This window comes from Natator depressus, chromosome 14, assembly GCF_965152275.1.
Source record: "Natator depressus isolate rNatDep1 chromosome 14, rNatDep2.hap1, whole genome shotgun sequence".
NCBI classification, from domain to species: domain Eukaryota; kingdom Metazoa; phylum Chordata; order Testudines; family Cheloniidae; genus Natator; species Natator depressus.
Genome location: NC_134247.1, coordinates 45,705,565 through 45,724,929, shown reverse-complemented (window position 1 = coordinate 45,724,929; position 19,365 = coordinate 45,705,565). Strand labels below are relative to the sequence as shown.

Sequence of the window (19,365 nt, the reverse complement as noted above, 5' to 3'; positions counted from 1 at the left end):
ACGGTGGAGGGGGACGTGATCACCGTCTGTGTCAGTGGTCTCCAACGGGGCGATGGCGATCTCCGGCGGTCTGCCTACCCCGGCCCCACGCCGCTCCCAGAAGCAGCCAGCGTGGCCCTGCACCCCGGGGGGCAGGGGGGGAGGGGTAGGGGGTCTCCCTCCGCACACTGCTCCTGCCTGAAAGCCCCCCCCCCCGTGCAGCTCCCATTGGCCGGGAACGGGGAGCTGTGGCCAATGGGAGCTGCAGGGGTGGTGCTGGCAGAGAGGGGCAGCACGCGGAGCCACATGCCCCCCCGGGGCCGCAGGGGTGTGTTGGCCCCTTCTGGGAGCGGCGTGGGGCCGGGGCAGGCAGGGAGCCTGCCTGAGCCTTGCTGCACTGCCGACCGGGGGCCGCCCAAGGTAAGTGCTGCCCGGTGGGAGGCCACACCCCAACCCCCAGCCCCCTCCCGGAGCCAGCACCCCATACCCCTTCCTGCACCCCAAGCCCCAGCCCTGAGCCACCTCCCAGAGCCAGCACCCGGCACGCCAAAACAGTGCCCCAGCCTGGAGCCCCCTCCTGTACCCAAACTCCTCCCAGAGCCCGCACCCTCTCCTGCACCCCAATACTCTGCCCCAGCCCAGAGCCCCTTTCTGCACCCAAGCTCCCTCCCAGAGCTTGCACCCCTCACCTCCTGCTGCACCCCAATCCCCTGCCCCAGGCTCAGCCCAGAGCCCCCTTCCACTCTGCAAACCCCTCAGCCCCAGCCCAGAGCCCGCACCCCTTCCTGAACCCCAACCCCCTACCCCATCCCAGTGAAAGTGAGTGAGGGTGTGGGAGAGCGAGCAATGGTGGGGGGAATGGAGTGAGTGGGGTGGGGCTTTGGGGAAGGGGTGGGACTCGGGGAAGGGGCGGGGTAGATCCTGAGTTGCCCTTAAATTCAAAAAGTGATCTCGGGTGTAAAAAGGTTGGAGACCCCTGGTACAGCTGGACCGCTTGGTAATAGTGGCCATAATAGAATTAAATTTAACATCCCTGGGGTGGGGGAAACACCCCAGCGGCCCAACACCATCGCATTTAATTTCAGCAAGGGAGACGACACAAAAATGGGGAAGTTAGCTGAACAGAAATGAAGAGGTCCGGCGCCAAAAGTGACCTCCCTGCAAGCTGCATGGAAACTTTTTAGAGGCACCATAAGAGAGGCTCAAATTAAAGGCATACCCCAAATCAAAAACCCCAGCAAGAGAACCAAAACAGTGCCAGCGGGGCTAAACAACAAAGTAGAAGAAGCAGTGAGAGGCAAAAAGGCCTCCTTTAAAAAGTGGAAGTTGAATCCTAGTGAGGAAAATAGAAAAGAGCCCAAACTCTGGCAAATGAAGTGTAAAAATATAATTAGGAAGGCCAAAAAAGAATTGGAAGAACAGCCAGCCAAAGACTCAAAAAATAGCAAACATCTGTAAGTACATCAGAAGCAGGAAGCCTGCTAGACAGCCAGGGGGGCCGCTGGACGATCGAGATGCTAGAGGAGGACTCAAGCCCGATACAGCCATTGCGGAGAAGCTCAATGAATTCTTTGCATCGGTCTTCGCTGCAGAGGATGTGAGGGAGATTCCCAAACCTGAGCCGTTCTTGTTAGGTTTTCTTTACGGGAAATCGCGCCTCACCAATCTACTAGAATTCTTTGAGGGGGTCAAAAGGCACGTGGAACAGGGTTGAGCCAGTGGATAGAGCGTACTTAGATTTTCAGAAAGCCTTTGACAAGATCCCTCACCAAAGGCTCTGAAGCAAAATAAGCAGTCATGGGATAAGAGGGAAGGTCCTCTCATGGATCGGTAACTGGTTAAAAGATAGGAACCAAAGGGTAGGAATAAATGGTCAGTTTTCAGACTGGAGAGAGGTAAATAGTGGTGTCCCCCAGGGGTCGGTACTGGGCCCAGTCCTGTTCCACATATTCATAAATGATCTGGGAAAAGGGGTAAACAGTGAGGTGGCCAAATTTGCAGATGATACAAAATTACTCAGGATAGTTAAGCCCCAGGCAGACTGTGAAGAGCAACAAAAGGATCTCACCAAACTGGGTGACCGGGCTACGAAATGGCAGTGAAATTCAATGTTGATAAATACAAAGTAACGCACACTGGAGAACAGAATCCCATCTACAGTACCATCTACAATGATGGGGTCTGAATTAGCTGTGACCACTCAGGAAAGAGATCTTGGAGTCACTGTGGGTAGTTCTCTGAAAACATCCACTCAATGTGCAGCGGCCGTCAGAAAAGCGAACAGAACGTTGGGCATCATTAAGAAAGGGATAGAGAATAAGACAGAAAAGATATTTTGCCTCTATATTGATCCATGGTACGCCCCCTTCTCAAAAAAGATATATTGGAACTGGAAAAGCTTCAGAAAAGGGCAACAAAAATGATGAGGGGTATGGAACGGCTGCCGTATGAGGAGAGATTAATTAGACTGGGACTTTTCAGCTTGGAAAAGAGACGGCTAAAGGGGGGATATGACAGAGGTCTATAAAATCATGACTGGTGTGGAGAAAGTGAATAAGGAAGTGTTGTTTACTCCTTCTTGTCACACAAGAACTAGGGGTCACCCAATGAAACTAATAGGCAGCAGGTTTAAAACAAACAAAAGGATGAATTTCTTCACACAACACACAGTCAATCTGTGGAACTCCTTGCCAGAGGATGTTGTGAAGGCCAAGACTATAAAAGAGTTCAAAAAGGAACTAGGCTGGGCAGGGATGGTGTCCCTGGCCTCTGTTTGCCAGACGCTGGGAATGGGTGACGGGGGTGGGTCACTTGATGATTCCCTGCTCTGTTCACTCCCTCTGGGGCACCTGGCATTGGCCACTGTCGGAAGACAGGACACTGGGCTAGAAGGACCTTTGGTCTGACCCAGCATGGCCGTTCTTGTGTTCTTATGATTTCCTGTGGCTTGGTTAAATAGATCACTTGTTTTAAAAATCAGATCCTTCAGAATTGTCAGATGTTAGCACCGGGCTTCTAGAGGACTGTGGATCTGTCTGTATTGTCTGGGCTTCTAGAGACTGTGGATCTGTCTGTATTGCAATCCTCCCAGGTTGTGACGGTGACATTTAGAGAATAATGTTAGTTAAGGGTAAACTGCGAAGATGTGCTCTGGCGTCGTCCAGAGCGGTCCAACCTGGTTCCCGCCATGGGGCTATTATTACAATCACGCTGTAGCCTAAGCCTGCAGTTCGGGTGCTCTTAACACTTCGGGTCCCTTTGCTTCCCCCCGGTCTGTCCGGCCGGCTTGCTGCAGGCCCACTTCCTCTCGGTGTCGCAGCCCGCGCTGTTCACAACGCCGTCACCCAGGTAAGCGCAGAGTCCGGCTCCTCTGATCTCAAAGCTGCAGTGGAGAGCAAGAGGATTAATCGCAAAGGCCCCGGTGAACCTAGTGGAAAAAGGCACAGTGAGAACAACTGGCTGGAAGTTAAAGCCAGACAAATCAGGTATAAGGCACACGTTGGAACAGTGCAGGGGGGGTCTTTGTGCTGATGTAGCTACACCCAACCATTCCCCCAAGGTATATATCTCTTCACTGCAGTGCTAGCCTGACCCCTCTCCATGCCCCCACAATCCTCTTGGCTGAGTTTCGTGGTGCTTTCAACCCAGGCTAGCTGGCCTGGCTGCTCTCCCCTGAGCTGGTAACCCGTCCACTTTGTGGTGTGGACACAAGCGATACCCCTCGAGTGCTGATCATGCTCCAATGCCTTCCCACAATTCTCCCGCCATATGCCCAGAAAGGACAGACACGTTCTCCCACAATTCACTGGGAAAGAATCAGAGTGTCTTGGCTTACTGAAGTACAAAGACCCATGGGATATGCCCTCAGAAGTCCGAGTGACACACACCGGGGACGGGAGCGCTGCACCGGCTAAGCCAATAATTCAGGTAGGGCTGCGAGGCTAACCAATGTGCTCCAACCCAAGTGAACTCTGCAGCGAAGACATTCAATCAGTATCAGTGCCCTTCACCAGGTTTAAATACTAGGCCAAGCCCTGTATTAAGCCGGTGCTGGTCTCCTGCGCTGGGGGTTTGCGCTGGGCTAGGGACACTGTCCATGTTCTTAAACTAAACTGGCTCTTCGTTAAGAGAACAACTGACAGAGGTGCTGTGACTGCAGCTAACATTCCAGCCATGTGCACACAGACCGACTGCCTGGTGCTTCCTCCAAACTCTTCCCTCCTGCAACCTGTGCTCCTCCCTCCAAGTTCCATGCAGGCGGCTACACCTAATGTAGACTTAAAGCCCTCCCACTCCTGGCACCACGGTACGAGCCGTGCCATCCGGAAGCTGTTTGCGGCGGATGACAACAATAACTTTATTGGTCCTACAAATTTGTGACTATAAGGCCACACCTGTGTGTTGGTGCCAGAAGCGGGGATGGAATTTGGGAGTTCTGGGTCTAAGTGCAAGAATCTCTACTGCCTGAGCTAAAAGACCAACCTCTGTTAGCATAAAGGCTGTAGAAGGTCCGTAATTCCTCTATATGTTCCAGTCAGTAGAGGGGAGCACAGAGCGACCCGGAGTAATCTTGGGGTATGTGAAAAATGTTACATATTCTTAAGTGCCACTAGATGGCGCTCTTTATATGAGCCACTCCATACACGCGATAATGGGGTGAGAAGTAGATTTTTCAATCCGTGGGAAAATAGCCCAGTTTTAAATGTTTTCTCTTCCAAAATGGAACAAAACAAAAGGAAATGTCCTGCAAAACAACGCAAAGTTTTTGTCGTTGTTGTTTCAGGACAATCGAAACATTTCGTTCCGATTTTGACTTTTTAAAAAATTGTTTTATATACAATTAAGAAATGGAACGGAGACAGGATTTTGAAATGGGAAATCTAACCGTTCCATTCTGAAAAGGTCAAACCACTTTTTCTTCCATTTTTCTTTCAAAATGAAATGTTGTTGAAACCCGCACGGTTTTGCTGAGGGTTTCCCCTTCGAGGCGCTGGCATTGTGTGATGGAAAACCGCTGCATTGGGAAAGTCCCGGCCAGCTCCAATGCGCACACGGATACAGGCATATGTCTTGTGTAGTGCTTCTCTAATGACATCAGCCTGCAGCCCAGGCTGACCCTGGCTGCAAGCTGTAAACTCCCAGCCATGACTTATAGTGCGACCTATACCCGGATGACAGACAGCGGGTTGGATCCCTGCTAGTAGATACAGCCCATGCTAACCCCACCCCAGAAGCGGGTGCTGTGGGGAAGGAAAGAGGAGAGCAGTAGGCCTAGCTGTTGGGCAAGGTATTGACAGATCCCACCGCTTCCACCAATACCTCTCTGGGAGTAGACAGGCCTCTGCTGCCACTTCTGGAGGGGGGAAAAGGCAGCTGCTGCCTCTCTGGGAATGGGGCTTCCCTAAGGCTCCCAAGTGGTGGGTAGGGCGCTGGCCATAGTTGCCCTATATCATGGTGTGCCCCCCTCAATCCTGCCCCCCCACCCCGCCATGTGTAGTCAGAAAGAAAGGGACTCACAGGTGGTTGAATGCAGCGCCATCCACCCATCTCCAGGGCTGGCCCGGTTCCCTCCGGAGTCCAACCCAGTGATTGGAGGGGCCGTTATGGTGCATTGCGGTATTCTGAATAATGCAAAGGGAAATTGCCCGTCAGATGTGTCCCTGCCTCGCCCCCTCCCATTCCTTCACCGTCTGTTTATGGTGCCTATGTGGCCATGGGGTGCAACAAGCTCTTATGTTGGAAGGCACTAATGGAGGCCACCAGCTCACTCAGCGGGAGTTGGGCACCTAAATAGAGTGACCATATTTCCCTGTGCTGAATACAGGACACCTGGGAAAATTACTGGTAGTCAAGGGAGTTCAAGGCCAAGCAATCAGAACGAGGCAGGACAACCGTTCAAATTAACATCAAGGTGGCTGAGGCCCTGGTAACAAGAAATCCTGCGGGCCTGGATTCTTTTTATTTACCTTCTTCTCTCGAAGGCTTTAGGGTTCACACGGGGAGGGGTGACACACATGCACTCCCGTACCCCTCTCTCCCACGGGGTGGGGTGCGGTGACGACCGACCCAACCCTCCCTGCCCGGCGCTCTCCGCCCTCCAGGCCTGGCTGTGTTGATGGCGGCATGTAAGAGGGAGTGTGAGAGGAAAAGTGAGGAAGGTGGCTCCAGAATACCGAGGTGGAAAAATACCGGGGTCCCTTACTTCAGGCTGTGGCCAGATAACATGACCCAACCCCACCACCGGCTGCCTTCACGATTGCACAGCTCAAACAGAGACAAATTCCAGGTTTCACTTAAGACAGGGTGACCAGATCTCCCGATTTTACAGGGACAGTCCCAATTTTGAGGCTTTTTTTAATATGGACTCCGATGACTCCCCACCCCCCGTCCCCATTTTTCACACTTGCTATCTGGTCACCCTCATGTAAGATGACATTCGTACAACATTTTGTCGTACCCTTATAATATTCGTTCAAAAATACCAGAACTTTTAATATTGATTACACCCACTTTATGGCTCCTATATAGAGCATGCAAAGAAGCCCCCTGGGAAAGGCGAAAGCAAGTCGCTTGCTCTTTTCAGGGCAAACTAAAAATGAAAGACGGTTTTCGATCCCATCATTGTTATTGGCAAGAAAAGAAGAGACTATGGAGAATGCGAAGGGGCGCTTCTCATCCCTGGCCTTCAGCGAGGCGTGCATGGGTCGGAAACGGCACCCAGTGCAAAGCGGGTACTGACTTCAGAGCGTGGGAGAGTCGGCTCAGGGCCCAGATGAGATTTCCGCTACATAGCAGTCAGTGCAAAGGATGGTAAAGTCCATCCCCTAACGTCTGAAAACATCTCCTAGGTGTGAAGTACTGAGGAAGTGGGAGGGGGGGGTGTATATGTTTCAGCAGAGGAAGGTCTCCTTTAGGTCGAATGGCTCTTTTTTCCCCAGGTTCTCATCCTGTCCGTGAGTATCTGTGATTTTTGTATGGGTTTTCAATAGCAAATGGATTTGTTACCCTGTTTCGAATTGTGCAAGGCAATCAAGGCAATCAAGTTGCAGTGGGGGAGGTTTAGGTTGGATATTAGGAAAAACTTTTTCACTAGGAGGGTGGTGAAACACTGGAATGCGTTACCTAGGGAGGTGGTAGAATCTCCTTCCTTAGAAGTTTTTAAGGTCAGGCTTGACAAAGCCCTGGCTGGGATGATTTAATTGGGGATTGGTCCTGCTTTGAGCAGGGGGTTGGACTAGATGACCTCCTGAGGTCCCTTCCAACCCTGATATTCTAGATTCTATGATCACAATTTGCATGGGCCGGTCCTATTTTCTGCAAAGCTAAAAAATAACGCATCAGAACTTGTTGTCGGGGTGCGGGAATCATTTTTATAGTGGGGCTTCTGAGAGCCACTGAACCAAACTGTAAACCCTGGATATAATATAACCACTTCAAGCCAGGGGGTGCAGCAGACCCCCAGCACCCCTAGTTCCAGCTCCTATGACTTTCTGGGTGTGCTATGATTTAATGACCCCGTGTCTCTATTTTACAATGTGTCACAATGTCAGAACGTAAACAGTGCACCCAGAAAGCGGTGACTTCGATTGCATGGGGCACCCAAGGCTGACTTTACATAGGAAGAAGTGGCCTAGAAAGCTTAACCCTAATCCTGATTGTAAAATTAGGAGGAACTTCTGAGTGGATTCTTGCTGGCAGTGGAAAGTCCATGGCAGTGACTGATACCAGTCACGAATTTACTCTTTTTGGGGCCCTACTCTGAGACTAATAATTTTGCTCCTCCACCCATTTCATCTAAGAATAGAAGTAAAAATCTTGTCCCCACCAGCGCACCCCCCTTATAGCTTCCTAGTGCCCTAGCGCTCAATTCAGCAAATGGGCAAGATTTCAAGTCCTGTGTACATAAGCATGGATTGGGCCTGGAGAACAAATCCGCAGAGTGCTCTCTGCGGGGGATCACAGAGAATCAGTCTCATTGGAGAGCTGATGCTAATAACATAGAGCAGGGTTTCTCAACCTTTGCAGGCCGATGACCCCTTCTGTGACGTTAACCATGTTCATGCCCGCTTGACACTTAATAATAATAAGTGAGTACTCTCTTAATAAGAGAGTACAAATGTCTCAGTGACAACAATCAGAGGTGTGTGTGTCTCAGGAACCTGGCAGCCAGTATGGACTTTGAAGGGTAACAGTGTGCAAGGAGAAAAGGAGGACTTGTGGCACTTTAGAGACTAACAAATTTATTTGTGCAAGGAGCGGAGACAGACCATGGCGGAGGGCTATTTTCATGGGGTGAGTTGCTGTGAACAATCTCATTCGGCTGGCTCGTTTCACGGGTCTAATTACCGCTTGTGGAAGTGGGCGCATTAGGCCAGGTCCAGGCTGCCCCCCCGGGTGGCCAATGCACAGAACTCACACGCTGAGTTGAAAGCAGGAGCTGGGCGAGCAGGAAACCAGCTGGGCACCATGGCTCGTGCCTGTGATCCCAGCTCCTGGGGAGACCGAGGCCGGCAGATCGCCGGCGCTCAGGGGTTCTAGGCGGCAGTGGGCAGTGCCCATCGGGTGTCCGCACTAAGCTCAGCATCGATATGGTGATCCCTGGGAAGCTTGGGGTCACCAGGTTGCCTAAGGAGGGGTGAACCGGCCCAGGTCAGAAATGGAGCAGGTCAGAACTTCCCTGCCGATCAGTAGTGGGATCATGCTTGTGAATAGCCCTTGCAGCGTAGCCTGGGCAAGACACCGGGACTCGGTCTCTTTTTATACAGACACCCACTGGAGATCCTGTATGGGGGGATGGGAGCACCCACACAATGGGGTTTCTGAACTGGGGGGAGAGACGCACCCACGCAACACGACTCTTGAAAAGGGGAACAGAGACACCCACAGATCCTGGATGGGGGCAGTGGAAACCACACACTAGAGCTAGTTCATGGGGCGGGGGACACACCCATACGCGCCCCTGGAGCATTCGTAATGGGGAAGAACGGGGGCATCCACACAACAGGGATCCTTAAAGGAGTGGGGGACACCCCCACATTCCACTACTAACCAGGAGGGACAGGGGCACCAGACGTCCTTAGTAGCGTGGAAAACACCCACATCCACAGGACCCCTCATGGGTCACACAGAGGCACCCAAACACCGGGGATCTCTAATGGGGCCCTAGCACCCCCCCGCACCAGGGACTGTTAAGGGTTGAAGGGACAGGGACACCCGCACACACTCAGAGCATGTCCTTGAAGGAATCCAAACACCACCCTGGAGGACCTGGTCTGCTCCACCATGGTGGCATAGCCTGGGTAAGACAAAGTCTCTTTTTATGCAGCCACACAGCGGAGATCCTGAATAGGGGGAGAGAGACACCCACCCACCAGAGATCCTTATTGGGCTGGGGTACACCCACCTACATACCAGAGATTCTTATGGGTGGGAGGGATAGAGACAGCCAGACACCCTGAGATCACTTCCTCCAAGGAGCCTGGGCAAGACAGGGGGACACAGCCCCCCCTTTACATGTCTGCCATACAACCTTCCTCCCACCCTCTCTACACTCTGTTCTTATTTGGAGGTGAAGCGAGGGAAACCACACATACAGGATTCTTATCTGGAGGGGGCCACCCACATGCCAGGTATTCCTACGGGCAGGAGCAACAGGGACACCCACCTCTGGGGGTGGATCCCCGGCTGGGATCATCTGGGCCTATTTCACCTCCTCAGTTCCCTGCCATTGCCTGGGGGGCACCTTGTTCTCGGCCTCCGGTGCCCAGTTGAGCCTCCGGAGGGCTGAAACGCTTTGGTCTCTCTAAGATCTTCGGGATCAACATGAGCCTTGGAGTTATGCCATGTCCCGTGCTATACGGGGGTCGGACTCGAGGATCTAATGGGCCCTTCTGCCCTTAAACTCTGTGAAAACACTTCCCCGGGTTTCTCCTTGCGGCTCTCAGACACCCCAGGGATGGCCCCAGTATAAGAACCCGGAGTCAAGGCTCTAGCCCTGATGTCAGCGCTTTTCTAAAGCTCTGGATGTGGGGAAGGATTTGGCTTCTGTTCAGACATCTCTCTGCTGGGTTTGAACTTGCAATGTGAGGCGGGAAATGCAGCCAGCCGGGTGGCCAAAGCTTAGAATGACCACACAGAGCTGAAAGCTGGAGGTGGGGCGGACCTGGACACGCTGGGCATAAAGGCTCTGGCGTTGTGTGTGATCCCAGGTACGTAGGTGGGGCCTGTAAGGCTCGTTCTGTGGGAAGCTGCGGCTGGCTGATTGTCAGAGTTCAGGGCTGCACCCGGGGGTGCTGAGCAGGTGACTGAGCCAAGTTCAGCATCAGTACGGGGATCTCTGGGAAGTTTGGGGTCCCCAGGTTGCCTAGGGAGGGGTGAACCGGCCCAGGTCAGAAATGCAGCCGGTCAGAAGTCCCGTGCTGATTGCTGCTGGGATTGCACCTGTGAACAGCCATTGTAGCAGCAGCTGGGCAGGACAGGGAGAGCCAGACTCTTTTTCTCCAGCCCCCCACCCTCCCAATTCCTCAGGACCAGGGTAGTGCTCAAAGATCTGGGTCCTGGGTTTTACCCTCCACGTGCAGAGCACAATGCAAACAACATCCAGAGCATTCGCTCCGTTCCCTGCCCCAGGTCCCCCCGGGCAGAGCACAGGGCTCACCAGCAGAGTGTAAAACCAGAACTTGGAGGCAACAAAACCAGCCGGGCACCTTGGCTCGGGCCTGTGATCCCAGCTCCTGGGGAGGCCGAGGCTGGCGGATCGCTGGAGCTCAGGGGTTCTGGGCTGCTGTGGGCGGTGCCCATTCGGTGTCCTCACTAAGCTCGGCATCGATATGGTGACCCCTGGGAAGCTTGGGGTCCCCGGGTTGCGTAAGGAGAGGTGAACCGGCCCAGGTCAGAAACGGAGCAGGTCAAATCTCCCCTGCCGATCCGTAGTGGGATCGCGCCTGTGAACAGCCCCTGCAGCGTAGCCCGGGCAAGACAGTGGGACCCGGTCTCTTTTTATACAGCCACCCACCGGAGGTCCTGTGTGGGGGGATGGGAGCACCCACACGGTGGGGATCCTGAATTGGGGCAGAGGGAGGCACCCATGTATCAGGGATCATGAAGGGGGGAACAGGGACACGAGGTATCTTGCAGCCAGAGCTGCGACCTTCAATTAGAGACTGCAAGTGATGAGGAGAGAGACCTACAGGAGCTTAACTGGGCACCGGAGGCCGAGAACAAGGTGCCCCCCAGGCAATGGCAGGGAACTGAGGAGGTGAAATAGGCCCAGATGACCCCGGCCGGGGATCCACCCCCAGAGGTGGGTGTCCCTGTTGCTCCTGCCCGTAGGAATACCTGGTATGTGGGTGGCCCCCTCCAGATAAGAATCCTCCATGTGGTTTCCCTCGCTTCACCTCCAAATAAGAAGCGCGTGTGGAGGGGGTGGGGAGAAGGTTGTCTGGCAGCCTTCCATTAAACATGTAAAACGTTCCCAGCCCTGTGTGTGCAGAGGGAAGCTTCAAAACGTGACCCGAGTGCACAAAAGACCCCCCAAGTTTAGCGCGGCTTTCCAAATGCCCTGGGTTTTAAGCCAAATCCCATGGTTGTTTTTTGGAGGGGGGCGGGGGCGATGTGATTTTTTGAACAGGGTTGGTCACCGCTGCCCCAGCAGGGATGCTTGGTGTCACAAGTGGGGCGGGGCTTGGCTTGTGGGTGGGGCCTAGCTTGTGGGCAGGGCTTGGCTTGTGGGCGGGGCTTTGGACCGTGTTATGGTTTCCCAGTCTAATGCCAATTCCTCCTGCTGTGCCCAAGCTGGTCTACCGCCGTTACCAGGGTCTCGACGGCTCTGTCTTACCAGAGCCTCCACGCTACTGTTTGCAGCCAGAGAGGCAGCGTGCGAAGAGCAGTAAGTCTGGCCGGATTTCCAGTTCCCTTCCTCTTCAGAAAAATGGTAACACTTTCCCAGGGAGGCGAACCAGCCTTCCGGACAGCAGGGGGCAGCAGACGCTCTCAGAGCAGCCAGATCCGGTTGCATGGCGGCTCCTGGTAATGCACAAGGATAATAACAAGTTAGTGCTTCCACCCTCCCGGCGGGTGTTGTACTGGCACTAGGGGAACAGTCGGTAAATTCCCCACCAGCTCCGGGGTAGATGCAGCTGTAATCATAGACGTGGCGGGCTGGAAGGGACAATGGGAGGCCACCAAGTCTCCTGGGGCCGGGCCAAGTAAACCCAGACCATCCCTGACAGGTGTTTGTCCAGCCGGGTCTTCAAAACCTCCATGACGGGGATTCCACGAGCACCTTGGAAAGCCTATTCCAGAGCTTAACTACCCTGAGAGTTAGAAAGTTTTTCCTAATAGCGAAGCTAAATCTCCCTGCCTGCAGACTAAGCCCATTTCTTCTTGTCCTACCTTCAGGGCACACGGAGAACAATGGATCAATGTCCTCTTTATCACAGCCCTTCACATAGTTGAAGACTGTTATCAGGTCCCCTCTCAGTCTTCTTCTCTCAACACTAAACACACCCAGTTTTTTTAACCTTTCGTTAAAGGTCAGGGGTTCTAAACCTCTGATCGTTTTTCTCGCTCTCCTTTGGACTCCCTCCAGTTTGTCCTTATCTTTCCAAAAGTGCGGCACCCAGAACTGGACACAATACTCCAGCTGAGGCCTCACCAGTGCTGAACAGAGTGGGACAATTACAATCAATGCAGCTATTTAGAGCTGGTGGGAAAATGTTTTCTCCCCCCCCCACCCCCGGGCTAAAAATTTGGATGAGAATAAAAAATGTTTTTCCTGTGGAAAATTTTGAGTTTACAGGAAAAAAAAAATTGAAATGTTTTGTCTGAAAACCAAACTATTTTGACTTGGAAATGTCAATGCAGTGCATCATGGGAGCTGTAGTCTTGGTGTCTGATGCCTCCATTCTCTTCTATAGGGGTGGCTCCTTGGTCAGATGCCATCTCCCATGATGCACCCTGGCCTCCCCTCTTAGCGAAGGGAGTGTAACATGGAAACCCTGAGCATTATGGGAGATGAAGTCTAGCTGGAGTTCCAGCCTGGCCTCCACATGTTCCCCGTCATGAGATCTTGACGTGCCGTGTCTCATCCAGCCACTAGATGGCTCCGTGATCTACACAGAGTCGTAGACAGGATCCAGGTCTCTGGTAGGGTGACCAGATGTCCCGATTTTATAGGGAGAGTCCTGATATTTGGGGCTTTGTCTTATATAGGTGCCTATTACCCCCCATCCCTTGTCCTGATTTTTCACACTTGCTATCTGGTCCCCCTAGTCCCTGGTCAACAAGAGAGGCAAAGTTGGGGAGCGAGCTGTGTAGAAGCCTGCTTGTTTGGGGCTATAGCTTGCATCAGTTTTCTTTTAATAATCCCCTCCTGTTTAACATAGATGGTGACTTCATATATCATGACATTCCCTATGCCAGGTTTGTCTACGCTAGTGGGGATCTCCGCTCCAGAAAGGGGATTCCTAGCAAGGGAGATGTCAGTTTCCATCCCGTTTACGCTCCTGGAGTAGCTCAAAGGGGGCCAGGATCTGGCCTTGCATGGGAAAGGGAAAATAGAACTGGGAGGACAGAATCCCTAACCGAGTGGCGGAGACGGAGCCAGCCTGGGCCCTTTCCACTCACGTGTGAAAACAAATATGGTGGCGCTCAATCCTCCGATCGCAATCAGGAAAATGAGTAGGACCATCCACGCCATAAATGTCTGGATCCTGGAGAAAGATGGATCATCTGCAAGGGGAGTGGGGAAAGCCGTTTAAAATTCCTTGGGGACAAAGCTACTCAGAGTCTGAGCCCAGGCTTAGTACATAGTGTAGACAGACGCTGGAGGTTTTTAGGGGGAGGCTGCAAAGCAGTGGATCACACACTGGCCTGGAACAATCCACCTGCGTTCTATTCCTGGCTCCGCTTGCTGCCCTTGGGCAAGTCATTTCACCCCCCCTATACCTCAGTTTTCCCATATGCAAAATGGGACAATGATACCAATCTCCTTTGAGACCTACCGATGAAAAGTGCTAAGTATTATTATTCCTGGAAGTGGTGTTTCAAACGGGTGGCGCTCCCTTCCTCCATTCCCCCAGTTCAACTTCTGCCTATTTAAGACGAACCCACCCCCATACGATTGTTCTCCTTTACCTTTGAGTCCGACCGGGTCACCGTCCGCAGCCTGCTTCGCCAGCTCCACCATATTTATGTCTCCGCTAACAGCAGAAGTTGACTTTGATTTTGGAAACTTCGCCCAGCTACAAAAACACAATATTACACTGAAGACACCTGAATGTTCTCTCACCCCGAACAACATGGGGAAGGGATGGAGAATGTGGGAAGAGCAAGTGGTGAATTACTGAGTTATTTGCTATTGGGTGCTATAAAACGATTCTTTCATCCAAAGTCAATCACAGGCCTCATTAGAACCAATGGGTGGCCAAGCACCCTCTTTTAAGCTCAGAGGGAGCAATTAAGTCCCTTTATGCAAGAGGGAGAGCTACAAACAATGGAGGGACCACCCAAGGCCCATGACTGTTGCGTACCAGGACATATATGGTCAGGCCTAGGGGGTCAGAGCAGGAGCCAGGGGTCAGAGCCAGAGTCAGTAGCCAGGAGTGGGTTACAGAAACAGGGATCTGGAACAAGGCAGGGTCCAACATAGCAGCCAGCTACAGATTCACCTAGCCACTCAGACAACTTCCTGTGCCTCCATCTGGCTTAAATAGCGAGTCTGAGCCAATCAGAGAGGCTGGACATCTCCTCCAATCAGGAACTTTGTGGGCAGGGCGTCTGGTGAAGTTCGGTCTGCCAGCCCACATTCCCTGCTGGTACCAGCGAGCTGCCGCATGGTGGCTGCAGTCTAAGGACTGACTGCTGACCCAGGTTCGAGAGTCGAGATCCCTCACATCAGCGGAGCTAAGCTGTGCAGGCCAAGGGTTTGCAGACACAGGGGCTAGGAGGCTGGCTGCAGCATGTGTGTCTTGGAGGCTGAAAGCCAGGGGAATCAGAGAGAGAGGGCTTTTTGGGCACTGAGCTCCCGGCTTGGGGGTGGGGAGCGGTGGACACATTCCCTTATTGGTAAGGGGTGGGGGGGCGCAAGAGCAAAAATTTGGGCACCACTGGATTAAAGAATTAGAAAATCTGCCTTACAGTGATAGACTCAAGGAGCCCGATTTATTTAGTGTTACAAAGAGAAAGTTCAGGGTGACTTGGTCCCAGTCTATAAGTACCTAGATGGGGAACAAATACTTAATAAAGAGCCCTTCAATCTAGCAGAGAAAGTTACAACATGACCCACTGGCTAGAAATAGAAGCTAGACAAATTCAGACGGGAAATAAGATCTATGTTTTTAACAGTGAGGGTAATTAACCATTGATACAATTTACCAGAGGTCACGGTGGATTCTCCATCACTGACATGTTTTACATCAAGATGGGATGTTTTTCTAACAGATCTTCTCTAGGGATTAATTCAGTGACGTTCCCTGGCCTGTGTTATCCCGGAGGTCAGACTCGATGGTCCCAATAGTCCCGTCTGGCTTTGGAATAGACAGGATTGGGACATTGGTGTCCCCCTGACAGACTGAGCTGATATTGCAGCCACACGTAGGAACCACAACCTGATAGGAAGCCACCCAGAGGGGAGCGTAAATTGGGGGTGAACCAATATGTTGCCTGGATACTGCAACACCCCTTTAGCATCCTGGGTCAGGACGCAGTGGAGTAGGAGGGCCTCAGCCTGACCACTAGGCCAGCTGGCTATCGCACTGACCCACCACAGAGGGCCTTTATCAGAGGGGGAACTGAGGCACAGAGAGTCTCAGGCCACCCAGGATGTCTGTGATGAGCAGGGATTTGAACCCAAGTGTGCCAAGTTCTTAGCTAGTGAATTAATCATTGGACCAGCCTCCCACTCTGTACTAAATGCCAGATCCAGCAGTGGCTAAACCCTCTTGACATCAGCTAGTCAGGAACTTCCCATCAAATTGAATTTCTGATGCAAAATGCAGTTTCCAGAAAAGTTCAAATTTCCTGCAGGAACATTTCCAAGTTGCCAAGTTTTTTTCTCGGTTTTACTTCGGGAAAATCAAAATGGGACAATTTGTTTTGGGTCAGTTCAACGTTAATCTGTGTCTGCCTGAGCTGTCGTGGTGCCTCAGGGGAGTTGAAGTTCGGATGCTTCATGGTCCCATTCTGCTCTCTGGGACGGGCTCTCTGGCTGGACTACATGTCCCATGATGCACCAGGGTCTTCCTGTTGTGTGGTGCATCACAGGAGTCACGTTACCATGGATGCATCATGGGAGATGTAGTCCAGCCAGGGAGCCTAGCCCATAGGGAACAATGAGGGCATGAGGCACCCGAACTACAACTCCCATGAGGGGAGATGCTTAGGAAGATGCAGATTAATATTAAATTGACTCGAAACAAAACCTTTCAACATTTCTCGGATTCTGTGTTCAGTCCCTGGAAGAAATGGTTAACCCTTTTGGCCTGAGTGGTTCACCAATATTCAGGGCCTTGCAGGGTTATTTCCATTAACAGGAGAAATCAATGATATCAGTTGGGTCTGTTCTAAGTGTAATCTTGTTTATCCGCAAAAAATGCCCACAAAGTCCTGTTCCCTTGAACAAGGGAGAAACAAACAACAGCTGGCAAGTTCCTTGCTCGGATTCCCCACATCTGCCCTTCCAGGGAGCTCTGTGCCCAGAAAGTCCTGTCTCTCTGTTTCCTTTCAGGGTCATGCTGACCATGGTTTCCTGTGTTTTTTTGCCTCGAACACACACAACCTGCTACTGATAACCTCATCCCTGCATTTGCAACCAGGGACACCCCTCGGCCCACACGGCTTAGATCTGCCCTGCCATGAACCTTGGGCAGTCCTTCCATGGTTTGTAGCTCTCACTTCTACATAAGAGGGGCTTAGTTGCTCCTTCCATTGAGTCTGAAAGTGTTTGGCCACTTTAATCACATGTGGGATTGTCTTTGGATGAAAGGCTCACTTGATGGTAGCCACTTAACACCTTTCCGTGTGAGCAAGACAACCAAAGTGGAGGGTTTGGAAAAGAGCAAGAACTGTGCTCAGGGGGCTAGAGGGACACTAGGGTACGTCTACACTGCAAAAACCAAACCAATCCTCGCCAGGGTTCAGAGCCTGGGCTCCAGCCCAAGCAGGAAAGTTTACATTGCTATGATTACCCCTGCAGCACGAGTCCCGGGAGCCCGAGTCAGTTGACGGTAGCTTTGAGATTTGCTTAGGAACCAAACCTGTTTCCCAGACCACTTCCCAGGAAAACAAAGCTCAAGGGGCAGCAGTTAGCAGGAGCCACTTACCCGGCCAAGGGACGCCTGATGCCCTAGAAGAGAAAGCAAAGGAAACTTAACCCATATTCCATACAGCAGATCTCCTGTAGGGGCAAGATGTTGCTCATACTAGAAAGGGGCCTTGGAATACGTGACCTCCATTGCGTATTGCCTCAAATGTTGGATGTCTTTGTTTTTTGGGATTCCAGCACTGGGATGTGGCTTTGAGTGGAGGGTGAGAGAGAGGGCTCAGGTATCCTGATTTATAGTTCATTTGTGTTTACTATTGTTATTAAACATTTCTTTCTGCTAGCCTCAAATTCTGAGCTCTGAACTCAAGTTGTCACCTGTACAACTTGTGATAATCATATAGGGGTAACCCCATTAATTGGCAGAGGTAGTAGGCTGTTATCCACTATGTGGACCAGCCACTAGAGAGCGCCATGGTACACACTTTACAAATGTATTACACTTACCCAGGTAAAACTCCTAAGGGCAGCAGTAAAACTGGGGTGGGGTGGGGGGGTTAAACTTTTTGATACCAATTTCATTGGGCATTTGAAAAAAAATCCCCAAATTTTCATTTAGAAAAATGGCCCTTCCCCCCCTGCTTTTTAAAAAAAAAGTTTTTGTTCAAAAAATTTCAGTGTGCTTGGAGGATAATGAGCTTTCCGTTGTCTGCCTTGTCTATTTATACTGCAAGTTGTTCAAGGCAGGGCCTGTCTCTCGCTGTGTGTCTGTGCAGCGCCCGGCACAATGGGGCCCTGATCTCAGCTGGGCCAGGGACTGACTCTCCCTGTGTGTCTGGGCAGCGCCCGGCACAATGGGGCCCTGATCTCAGCTGGGGCAGGGACTATCTCTCGCTGTGTGTCTGTGCAGCGCCTTGCACACCGGTGCCCTAATATCAGCTGGGGTCCCCAGGAGCTGCGGTAACACACATAATAATTACCGAATTAGCACAGTATCCTTCCTGTTTTATGTTGGCTTCAGCCTCCATTCTGGGAATCACCGTGTGGGATTTATGTTTCCGGGCATCCCTGCAGACAAGGCAAATGAAGGTTTGATCCTCTACGCAGTAGAGTTTTAGCTCTTCTCTGTGATCCGCGCACACCCTTTCTGGCCACAAACTTGGCTCCTCTAACAGGAACTGCTTGTCTATTTCTTCTACCTTCCAGGGTTTGTTGTCAGAGCCGGATTTTCCCTCCTGAAAATCTTCTTTGCACCACGGGCAGGTGATTTGTTCTGTCACTTCTCTCCAGGGCCGGTTGATGCAGGCCTGGCACAAGTTGTGCCCGCAGTGTCTGATCAATGGATCTTGACAGCGGTCCAGGCAGACAGAACAAGTAAGGAGCCCCTGGAGATGCCCGACAGAGTTTGCGTCTGCCATAGCTCCTGTGGGAGAGATGGCCGAATGTCAGTAAGCTTGTCTCCTGAGGTTATTCCCTGACTTGAGCCTATACTGTTCCTTTGGAAAGGAGGAGATGGAACGGGGATAAGTTGGAATAAATTGAGGGCAGAAGGACAGATATTCCCCTAGGTACCAGGGCATTGATATTTCTCTATCTCTACGCTTCGGAACAGTTGGACGTTCCGACAATAACGGCCACGTGCAAACGGTGACTCTCCCCAGCTCTGGCTTATAACGTGGCTGCATTTGAGGGGATTGTCACAGAGCACGCGAAAGGCCTGACCTCAGCGCTACCCCCTGCCAGATCTCAAAGTTCCCATTCCGAACCGTGGAGACAGAAAGCGAGGGGGGAAATAGTTAACACTGGCATTCTTGGCTCTTCTTGTTCTGAGACATGGCTGCACCGGTTTGGCTGAAACTTAAACAAAACCCCGACTCCATGCGGGGGCAGAGATTTCAGGATCAAACAGGTAAAGTTATAAACAACAGAAAATACAGGGTTATTAGGGCAAGCGTTAGGCAATTTGAACTATGCACATCTTGAATGCTCTCTGTCTATATGGTACTACAGGGGTCTTTGTTCACGTCCTGCTGTCAACTTGAAATCTAGTCTGTTTCAAAACAGGGGCTAACAGCAGTTTCTGCTCCCTGCATCTGCTTCTTAGATGTCCTGCTATTTATAATTTT

The 19,365-nt window shown here is 51.8% G+C and overlaps 1 protein-coding gene across 1 annotated transcript; it reads right to left on the bottom strand.

Moving 5' to 3' along the window:
- Positions 1 to 3,219: 3,219 nt before the first annotated feature.
- LOC141998075 (uncharacterized) lies at positions 3,220 to 18,657 on the bottom strand. Its single transcript, XM_074970711.1, has 7 exons — positions 18,220 to 18,657; positions 17,301 to 17,323; positions 14,116 to 14,222; positions 13,606 to 13,710; positions 11,816 to 12,003; positions 5,497 to 5,600; positions 3,220 to 3,406 (listed from the first exon to the last, which is right to left on the bottom strand). Exons 1-7 carry the CDS (start codon positions 18,655 to 18,657, stop codon positions 3,220 to 3,222), a joined length of 1,152 nt encoding a protein of 383 aa, XP_074826812.1.
- Positions 18,658 to 19,365: the final 708 nt, after the last annotated feature.